The sequence below is a fragment of the Oreochromis niloticus genome, linkage group LG4, assembly GCF_001858045.2.
Source record: "Oreochromis niloticus isolate F11D_XX linkage group LG4, O_niloticus_UMD_NMBU, whole genome shotgun sequence".
NCBI lineage: Eukaryota > Metazoa > Chordata > Actinopteri > Cichliformes > Cichlidae > Oreochromis > Oreochromis niloticus.
In genome coordinates this window covers 10,860,165-10,871,251 of record NC_031969.2, presented here as the reverse complement: position 1 = coordinate 10,871,251, position 11,087 = coordinate 10,860,165, and the positions used below count along the sequence as shown (strand labels likewise).

General features: G+C 41.3%; 1 protein-coding gene across 1 annotated transcript; it reads right to left on the bottom strand.

Annotated features, from left to right (window-relative positions):
• Positions 1-2,161: 2,161 nt before the first annotated feature.
• LOC100706371 (adenylosuccinate lyase) lies at positions 2,162-10,384 on the bottom strand. The gene is made up of 12 exons (XM_019358110.2): positions 10,191-10,384; positions 8,465-8,668; positions 8,333-8,377; positions 7,941-8,020; positions 7,658-7,829; positions 7,513-7,559; positions 7,311-7,401; positions 7,130-7,199; positions 6,904-7,051; positions 5,308-5,488; positions 4,817-4,993; positions 2,162-3,420 (listed from the first exon to the last, which is right to left on the bottom strand). Exons 1-12 carry the CDS (start codon positions 10,332-10,334, stop codon positions 3,325-3,327), a joined length of 1,455 nt encoding a protein of 484 aa, XP_019213655.1. The 5' UTR covers positions 10,335-10,384; the 3' UTR covers positions 2,162-3,324.
• Between the last annotated feature and the right edge of the window lie 703 nt (positions 10,385-11,087).

Below are 11,087 nucleotides of genomic sequence, written 5' to 3'. Positions count from 1 at the left end.
CTGATGAAAACAAAAGTGCTTGTAGTTACAGAATGAATTCTGAACCATTTCCTGCAGGGTTTCATTCATTTTCAGACTTTACTTATAAGCTGCTTCCTACTTACTTCCTACTTTTTATGTGGAGCTTTTTGACTCTTGATAATACAGTTCTTTACTTTTAAGATATTCATTTATCAACAGTTACTATATGTTTTTATATAAATACATGTTTTATTATAAATACACATATTTGCAGCATTGGCTCTTCTGTTGATGAAAAGGATGTTTGGGTAAAAGTCACACAATGACTTGCATTGCTAAGCTGATAACAAACAGCCTGCTGTTTATTAGTCATTAGTCTGTCAGCATGTCTTTTCTCCAGTTTTGATCATCATGTGCTGTCCTCGTGAGGAAGCACACACATACATCCATTACACAGTAGTCACGTGATTCCTACAGCACTACAGAAAGGTTCCAGCCAATCAAGTACCTCTCTCCTGTCAAAGGGGTCATAGGTCAGAGTGTAAGCAGGTCAAACAAACCTCAGTGCAGAAGACACCACAAAGACAACAGCATTTAGCCAGAGTTACTGTTAATAATTTTGCCACTGGAAGAGCTGGAAGACCCAAGTTCACACTCTGGAAAATCCTGTCCGCACCCCTGCACACAAAGGTAGCTTTGCCACCATTGGCGCTGTCCTAAGCATATAAGAATGATGAAAAATCTGTGCTCGTCAGCTGCATTCATCTAATATTAAATAACTCACAAAAAATGCAATTTCATGTATTTTATTTTTCAAATCTTCTGTGTATTGTTGTATAGGGTATTTTGAGATTATTATATTATCTTATGCCACGTTATACCCCTAATTAAAGATTGTGAAATCATTATGTAGTTTTAGTTTGCATTATTCTCCTGACTTAGAAGAAGGAGATAACTATTACATGTATTAAACTGATTTGTATTACATTAGACTGCTGATTTATTGTGAATGAATGATCTTGTTTTATGATCCATTATACTGCTGAGTTATAAGAAATACTGTTTTCAGAGAATCGTGGCCTTATTTGTCTGATTAGAAAAGAACAGAACAGACTGCACAGGAAGCCAAGGTCATAACTTAGGCTCACTGAGAGAGAGAAAGAATGTGGATGTTTAGGTTTTATGACTTTGGAGGGGGGCTGAAGCTATAACAATGTGAGAAACGCTCAGACACGTGGAGATCAGGCGGACATCCTCCCGCGCTCATCTCCCCTCCGGATGGTTTATGCTCAAAAGTGTTGTATGGAATAATAAGAATTGTATGGAATAAAATGATTGTTGATTGAGCATTTATACACCGAGTGTTGTCCATCCTTCGGCCCAAAGATGAAAGAATTGGGAGAATTTAACAGTATATACAGGGTTCCTTTTTTTTCTTCTTCTTCTTATTTGAATAAAATGCAACTCTGGAACTGCCGAGTGTTTCCTGACTTATACACCATTTCTTTTTACTGTGTGCTAACAGTCTGTTAAGACCAGGAGGAAGGTCCAGCAGAGGATGTACTTCCTGAGGCAGCTGAAGAAATTCAACCTGTCAACACGGACGATGATGCAATTCTACACTGCAATCATCGAGTCCACCCTCACCTCCTCCATCACCGTGTGGTATACTGGAGCCAACATCAGGGACAAACTGAGAAGCCAGCGTGTTGTGCGCTCTGCTGAGAAGGTGAGTGGCTGCAGACTCCCATCTCTGGACCTGTACACCTCCAGGACACTGGGGTGTGCAGCTCGGATCACAGCTGACCCTTCTCACCCTGGACACAGTCTGTTTGACCTGCTCACCTCAGGCAGGAGGCTCCGGTCCATTTGGACCAGAACCTCTCGCCATAAGAACAGTTTCTTCCCCTCTGCTGTTGGAGTCATGAACAATAACCATATGACTGTTCCCACCATAAACACGTGACCCTATACTGTGTTTTCTGCATTTATTCCATTTTTGCACTCATCACCTGCGTACATGTATATCAATCTGCTTAGCACTTTAATTTTTTATTTTTATCTTTATTTAAGTGTTTGTCTTACAATATGTTTTGCACGATGTACCGCAGCAATTTCCTAATGTTGTAAACCTGCTCAACATCTGGCAATAAAAAGTTTGCCACTCAAAGTGTCCCCGAAAGAAAGAGATAAATCAAAGGTATTTCAAACATTTTCAGCTTTATCAAATGTGGATCTACAGCTTCCTTCAAGTTGTGAATTTCTTGCTGTTGCCTGTCATTGCTGGCCTAAACAACTGCCTTCTGTTGTTGTAATTCTGGAAAATAAAATTCAATAGTTTGTTGTTAGAGAAACAAATATATATACATATATATATGTGTGTGTGTGTGTGTGTGTGTGTGTGTGTGTGTGTGTGTACTCAGTATACTCATTAGTGGGCAATATTTCAATCAGTTCTGTGTTAGCAGCATTTTCAAGTAAAAAAAAATGTCTTCAAATTATTGTTTGTTTGTTTTTTTAAACCCCCAAAAAGTTCAATAAGAAAGTTTAAAATATAATTACCGGGTCCATAAAAGAGGTATACTAAATATAATTCTACAAAAAGTAATTTCCAGAAGCTTAATCACACAAAGTAGACACAACTTAGCTCACAAACTGATCTAAACACAAGACAGGAGGGTAGCTTTTATAGTGGCAAAACCATTTACACACAATAGGGGAAACAAAAAACCCCCACCAATACTAACTAAGCACAGAATAACATAAGTAAACCTAAAACACCCCTGTTTCTCACAAGCACTTGGTTGGTCGTGCTGAACAGGTGTTTTTAAAGTCCTCAGCCCTTGGCAGCACCTTTGGCCCAGACAGAAAACAGCCACCTCCCCAAACCAGGTAACTCAAAGAAAGAGAAACATAATTAATATTAAAGAAAACATTTTTATAAAAACCACATAATGCTATTATGTGCGCGCTTCATAATATCAGTGTTAGGGTTAAGTGAAGACATTCATGAATTATATCACTAAAATAACTGCAAACCAAAATAATGACGTGAATGAATGGACTGATTTTACGTGCCTACCTGTGTGGCTGATGCCATCACAATAGATATTACATAATTTTTTTTCACCCCGACAAAAGAATATATATGTTCAAAGCACCATATCAACCTCATATCAGACAGAGGCTGTTAATTCAGCGATATAAAGTGGCCAATCATAATGAAGCAGTTCATTATAAGTTGTAGATTCAGCTGCTCTTCATATTTTTGGCCACCAGATGTCACCAAACACAACTGTGTGTGAAAAACTTTGAGTAATAAACAGGTTTTTTGTAATATAACCTTCAATGCTTCAGATAGCTTCATTTGGCCATAGCTATTGAAACCACAAGCTCGACCTTGATGGTCTTGTATGGCTCCAATAGGGGGCGTACTTCTTCAGCCAGGAACTTTGCGACCTGAAGGAGAGGAGAAGGAAGAAGAAAAGAAATTTTACACTATTAGTTTCTTAACAGTCGTCACTGTCACTAATGGGTAGTGATGGGAATTCCGTCTCTTTTTAGAGAACCGGCTCTTTCGGCTCGGCTCACTAAAAAGAGCCGGTTCTTTCGGCTCCCAACCGGCTCTTCGGGTTGTTTTGTTGCTTTAATTAATTTATTATCAACAACAATATAAAATTATACACAAAAGGAATTACTAATGTTAAAAAAAAACATGGTTTGATTTAGATATGTGATAAATATATACGATGGCCCCTAGAGACAAAGCACGTACAAACTCCAAAACACGTTGCTAGCATTAACTGAACTTCCAAAACAGAGCTACCTAGATCACTTAAATGACACAATTGAAAGCATATGTGTCTTGTTTGTGTATTTATACACAAACACTCATATATATTCAAATAATTTAAAAAAAAAATGTTCATTTACCTGTTACTACCACACACCAAATCCGGTCGTTAGTACTTCCTGGCTTGTGTAGCCACTAGGTAACAAAAGCTCAACACTGCCCTTAGCATCCTGGAGCACTTCTGTTGTCTTTTGGACTTTGTACGTGCTTCGGAGTTTGTACATGTTTTGCAGTTTGTATGTGCTTTGTCTCTAGGGGCCACCGTAAATATACTTTTATTTATTCACTCCACATAAAATGTAATAAATAAATTATAAAATACAAAAAACAACTATTTACATTTCAACTTTTAACTATTTAAATTGTCAGCTTTTTCCTTTTAAACATATTTAAAGTGAAACAACACAAAACACTGCAAACCACAACACAATAAAATATAAATTAAAATATGCAAAACAAAAAGAAGATATACATTCTCTGTCATATAGGCCTGGGATGATTTTTTCGGAGAGTGTTTTCTTGCTTGGAATTGCATACATAGGATTCACTGCATGAATAAACTTTCTGAATTCTTTATCTTCCGCAACTGAAAATAGTTGTGGATGATTACTATACCTTACTAATGTGACAATGTTGTCTCTTGCTGTTGCCCCTGGCTCTCTTTCTCTCTCTTTTCCTCCCACTCTGTTCCTGTGCTACTGCGAGTGTAACTACCGCCCCTCCCCCGTTTGCTCAGCACAAGCACAAGGCTCACGTGCGGAGTGAAGCGAAAAAAGTTCGAGAGGGAGGGTGAGAGAAAGAAAAAAAAAACCCACGGCTCCCAAAAAGGAGTCGGCTCGTGTCGTTCACTTCAAAGAGTCGCCTCTAAGAGCCGTTTCGTTCGCGACCAACACATCACTACTAAAGGGGGCAGCAGACACAGTAATAGGGGAGCTGCAGCTTGGCTGAAAACATTCATCTGTTGTCAGACTCTGAATCAAAATAAGGCTGATCATGCTGTACCTGCTGTGGAGCACGCCCAATAAAGGTCTTGGGGTCCAGCAAAGCATCCAGCTGCCCTAGAATGGGTGCAAAGGAGGGGTCTCGCTGGATTCTGGCCAGCAGGTCATTGTCTCCACCTTCCTGTTTAACCACAGCTGCTGCCTCTTGGGAGAGAACACGGATCTTCTCGTGGCACTCCTGAAGGAGACACAGGAAAAAAACAGAGAAACATTAAGGTGGAGCTGACTTTAACAGCCATGTTGTTAGGTCTCCAAGTCAAGTCTGGTTTTGGGTAATCAGCTTCTTCATTTAAATGGTCAAAACACTGGTTACTAGTCAGGAAGATGATCTCATTTCAGTCATCTGAATTTCTGGTTACCACTGGCATTTTCTGCCCAGTAAACCATCTCTCCTGATTAAGCACAAATGCATCATCCAGTTATGTTCAAAACTTTTATTATTGTGTCCATTCTGACTCAGAGGAGAATTCCTCACAGGGTATTTTCTCCTACCTGTCTGTTGCCTCCTGCCTTCACTATCGCCTTATTAATATTCTCTGTGGCCATGAAGGGCAGCTCGTGGTGGATGTGTCTCTCGATGACTTTGGGGTAGACCACAAGACCCTCTGTGATGTTCTGCAGCGTGCTGAGGATGATGTCGGCTGTCAGGAAGGACTCGGGCAGGGAGATCCTCCTGCACAGGAGCAAGGCAGGGAAGAGAGGAAAGAAACCATCAGTAATCACAAGTAACAGCTTTTTACTCAACCACTGAATCCTGAGTACCAATGTGCAATGCATTGTAGGATGTGTAGTTCTTTAACCATTAACGCAATGACATAGTCTTTTACTCTTGATTTCTTTTCTTTTTTCCCTTCAGTTTTTTTTCCCTGTTTTTCCTTTATGGCCACAATTCCTCTCTTAGCTGGTTGGCTTGGTTCAAGGCCTCAAACTCTCATGGATTTCCTGAAGTGTCAGTGGGAAAAATGAAGGACAAATCCACTTTTAAAACCAGAGTCCTTACAAAAGTGGGCAGTCACTGTGGCCCTCCATAAAAACTACTGTGGGCAAAAATCATAGTCCTGTTACTAACAGTTAGCTCTCCAAACTAGCCTAATTTAAATTGAGCTACTTATTCTTCTAACAGGAAAATCATCCATCAATCTTTGTCCGCTTATCCGAGGCCGGGTCATGGGGGTAGAAGCCTAAGCAGAGAAACACAGACCTCCCTCTCCACAGCTACCTCCTCCAGCTTATTCTGGGGCAGCTGAGAGATATAATTTCTCCAGCGTGTCCTGGGTCTGCCCCGGGGCCTCCTCATGGTGGGACATGCCCAGAACACCTCACCCAGGAGGCGCCCAGGAGGCATCCTTGTCAGATGCCCGAACCACCTCAACTGGCTCCTTTCAATGTGGAGGAGCAGCGGCTCTTCTCTGAGCCCCTCCTGGATGGCCGAACTACTCACCCTATCTCTAAGGGAGAGACCAACAACCCTTAGAGATGGTAGCTGGTAATGTGACCGCTACAGCTCCCACATCACTGCAGCACCAATCCGTTTGTCGATCTCCTGCTCCCCTCTCCCATCACTAGTGAACAAGAACCCAAGATAATCAAACTCCTCCACTTCAGGCAGTAACTCAAGTGGAGTTACTGAAACCCTGGCGGACCGATCCACGGTTACTGAGACTAGCGAGGAAGGAAATTATATTAACACTAATATAGCAGTGAACACACAGCCTTTTCACCTTGGTTTATCTTATTTATTTATTTTTTTTACTATTGAACTATTCCACTTTTTTACCATTTTAACTGTTTTATTTTTAAATCATGTTTAACTAACAAATTTACTTCTTCCATACTAATATACAATTGTAAAATGTTAAGCTTTTGTTCTCTCAGTTATAGGATTTTTGTTCCTCTCAAGTCTTTAAATTTTTTAGCAGTAAGACCTTGTTAATGTACAAGTAACACTTGGGCTACCCACTCCTAATTGAAAATCATTTTGTACTATTACTTATTGTACGCGTCTACACTGATGTGATATCTACTTCACAGAGGAGAACTGCATCATACCAAATTCACAGCTGTGTAAGTGTGTCTGTGTTGGCTGACCTGTTGGCGCTGTCATCCAGAGTCCTCTCCAGCCACTGCACTGAGGCAGTCTGCAGGGGGTCGTCCATCAATGCTATCAGATGTCGGGCCAAACTACAGCAGCATTCTGCACGCATGGGGTTCCTCTTGTAGGGCATAGCACTGGAACCTGGAAGAGGAGCGGGCAAAGCTTTAGGCTGAGGCACAGTTTAACAGGTAAAAAGTGCTTTTGAATGAGCGAACGTACCAATCTGCTCCTTCTCAAAAGGTTCCTCAATCTCTTTTAGGTTGGCCAGCAGGCGGATGTCTGTGCAGATCTACAGCAGATAACAGCATAAAGTTTAGATTCTGTTAGATCAGCTTTTTGACAATCCTGAGCTCACGACCCAAGTTTCTTTAACCACCAATAAACGGAGACATTTCCTCACCTTGTGCACAGAAGCTCCCAAACCCGCGAGCGTGGACATGCAGTCTATGTCCACTTTACAATTGTACGTCTGTCCGGTCACCAGGTAGGCTCTGGATAAATATGGAACAAATTAGTTATAGCCCGTGTTTCAAACTGTTCCTGCTTGGACCATGTTATAAAAACATGTCAGTTAATATTGGAGACAGGAGTTTGATACTTACTTCTTAAAGCCAGCCATCTCTGTCACCATCTTGTCAAGCTCTTCCACCTGGTGGCACAAAAGGAAAACTGACATTAAAAAGTCATCACAATACGGTGCTGTGGGACTTCAGAAATCACCCACGTGGTTCTTATGGTTGTTTATACCTTGTCATGGTCCCCCTGAAAGAGCTGCAGGAAGCTGGCCTGGGTGCCTGTGGTCCCCTTGACTCCACGGAAACGAAGATCATTGCGGGCTCGCTCCAGTTTCCTCACATCCATCACCAAATCCTGCAGCCACAGACACGCTCGCTTCCCCACTGTGGTCAACTGGGCAGGCCTGTACAGAGAGGAGGAGAGGGACACAGTGAGTGTGTTTGACATCAAAGTTAGACAGCTCCATCAGTCTGATGAAGGCCTATGAAAACACTGCAGCTGCAGTCGGACTCACTGGAAGTGTGTAAAGCCGAGCGTGGGGAGGTCAGCGTATTCCTCTGCAAAGTTTGCCAGCCGGTCGATGACTCTGGCCAGCTGCAGGAAAAACAAGCCTTTAATGATGCAAATCAGGGTGTCCAACTTATTTTACATCGTGGGCTACAAACAGCCAACTTTGATCTTTAGCTCCCAGAAGCAGTGAAGATGCATAATAAATGTGACCAATATGATGCATAGCCTGTCCTGTAATCTTTAAATATAATTTTTCATGAATTCAGTTCAATGAAAATGTCCTGTTAGGTTTTTTTAATGGACTCACTGCAAAAACAAAAAAACTAGCTGACAAGCTTGTTTGATATTAATTTGCACTGTTTTCATAGAATTTCTGGACAAACAGGTGAGTCTCACCTTGGGCAAGAGGATGTTGAAGCCATCACGCAATGCAATGAGATCCTGAAGAACAGAAACGACAAACATGAGAAGCTTTAAAGAGTCAAAACTCATCACTGCTGGGTTTATTTGTGCAATAGTCATACTTACAGTATTGTCTCCCACATAGCATGACGTAGCTCCGAGGTGGATGATGGGAGCAGCTGTGGGGCAGCAGTGTGCAAAGGTGTGGACGTGCGCCATGACATCGTGCCTCAGCTTTCGCTCTTCTTCAGCCGCCATGGCAAAGTCAATGTCCTCTGCATGGCTCTCCATCTCTGCAATCTGAGCATCAGTGATGGGCAGACCCAGAGCCTGAGGAGGAGAACATTGAACACAGAGACATGATGACAAACACGAAGAGTTTCTACAAGCAACTTAAGAAATTTAGAGATGGCAAAACAAAAGTGCTTGTAGTTACAGAATGAATTCTGAACCATTTCCTGCAGGGTTTCATTCATTTTCAGAGTTTACTTATAAGCTGCTTCCTACTTTTTATGTGGAGCTTTTTGACTCTTGATAATACAGTTCTTTACTTTTAAGATATTCATGTATCAACAGTTACAAATGCAAATATGTTTTTATATAAATACATGTTTTATTATAAATACACATATTTGCAGCATTGGCTCTTCTGTTGATGAAAAGGATGTTTGGGTGAAAGTCACACAATGATTTGCATTGCTAAGCTGATAACAAACAGCCTGCTGTTTATTAGTCATTAGTCTGTCAGCATGTCTTTTCTCCAGTTTTGATCATCATGTGCTGTCCTCGTGAGGAAGCACACACATACATCCATTACACAGTAGTCACGTGATTCCTACAGCACTACAGAAAGGTTCCAGCCAATCAAGTACCTCTCTCCTGTCAAAGGGGTCATAGGTCAGACTGTAAGCAGGTCAAACAAACCTCCGTGCAGAAGACACAACAAAGACAACAGCATTTAGCCAGAGTTACTGTTAATAATTTTGCCACTGAAAGAGCTGTTTTCTCATCACAGTAACATTCGCTTCTATTTTTACACAGCAGCAGTGGCTCTAAATGACTCTGCACGAGGACATGTACGCATGCGTGTCAAAGTTCACGTGGCTCTGCTATGGGAAAATACAAACTGCAGGTTTTCAGTTTTAGAATCTCATAATAATGTTGACAGATTTTCATGAAAATTATGGCCAACTGCAAGTTCTCATTTTTCAGAAGGAATTTCAGGAGAATGTTCTGTCATTTAATAAGATCTAATTTGCATTGGCAGTCCAGCGCTGTGGACCTTTGTATGAAATCAAGGGTCTGGTTCACAAAAACAATAACCTTGGCTTTACAAAAACAAAGATTATCCTGGCTGTCTTGTTCCCACAAGAATGTGGCAGTCTCGCTCCTCGTACATCTGTGACCTTGCCTGGTATCTGCTCCATCCGCTGTAAGAGACAGAAGAAAAAGACACCTCCCTGCCCTGCCTTGATAATCTAATGCTATTATCCATTGCTCTTCTACTGATTCTAAGTTCTGGTTCAGAATATCTTGTCCGGACTCTGACCCAGAGACTTATGGAAAACCCATTATCTCTGTGTGTAAGCGTGTTGCTAACAACCCTTTACACTCTATATAATCACTCTCAATATATCAGTCCGGACAGTCAGGCTGAACAAAGCTTTTGACGTTCAAAAGACGTCGTGCCAAATCATATGAGCACATTTGCAGTGTGTATATAAAATAATTAAAACAGCTTTGTTTAGTAGAAAAATCTAAAGTTTTCAAGCCTAAAGGTTCTAGCACAAAAACAAAAACAGTGAGACTGAATTGTGGAACATATAAAAATCAGCAGATCATGATATCAAACCTTCTCAGCTTTGGCGAGATAAATCCACAGCTTCCTCCAGGTGATGAACTTCTTTTTGTCACTGAAGTTGTAGCTCATTTCTTCGCTGGCATATCTGGACACCAGAGGTGAGCGATACTTATTCATCTCTTCGGCTCCGGCCATGGTTGCTAGAAAAGTGAACACAGTGAGGTCTTCAGCTTCTTTCCCGCCCCACTCTTTTTCTTCTTCCTCTGGGTTTTTTTTAAATATCAGTTGTACCAACTTACAGTTGTATTATTGGCCCCTACTAGACTGCGAAAGTAACACCTCTGTGTTATTTTGTGTCATTTGAATCCATTTTTTGCCAGCAAGTCAGCCTTTGATCTCATAGACTTTTCTATGTGAAACGGCTCTGCTGCTTCTTTGTGGCCTCAGCACCAAGCTGTGGCATCCCCAGTGGCACTCTCACAGCTGTTTATGGTGAGTCCATGAAATGATGCCACAAGATGCCGAGTGATGCCACAGCTCTGAGGTCGCTCCAAAAGATATTCTGGCACCGTTATGAGAGCTTGGTCCACATTGCCAGCAAAAAGTCAAACTCGTTGAATCACCTGGTAATAATATTCACATTATTCATTCACTTTGTCCTTTTGAATTTGCTAGCTTGTTATGTTGTTGAGCTAGTGGCTTCTTCACTTGTTGCTCCTGTATTTTCGTCAGTGATCAGTTTGTCAGATCTTTTGCTACTTCTCTGCCTCGTTAGGTAATAATGATACTTGTAAGGCATGTTGTGTATTTGCAGCTCTGGAGGTCAGGCTCACTAAATTGGAGACTAAATTTTGTACAGATAAGAAAATGTACAGAGATATGTACGTGTGTGTGTGTGTGTGTGTGCTTGATAGACTTCAGCAGACAATCAAGGACAGAGCTGGCCCA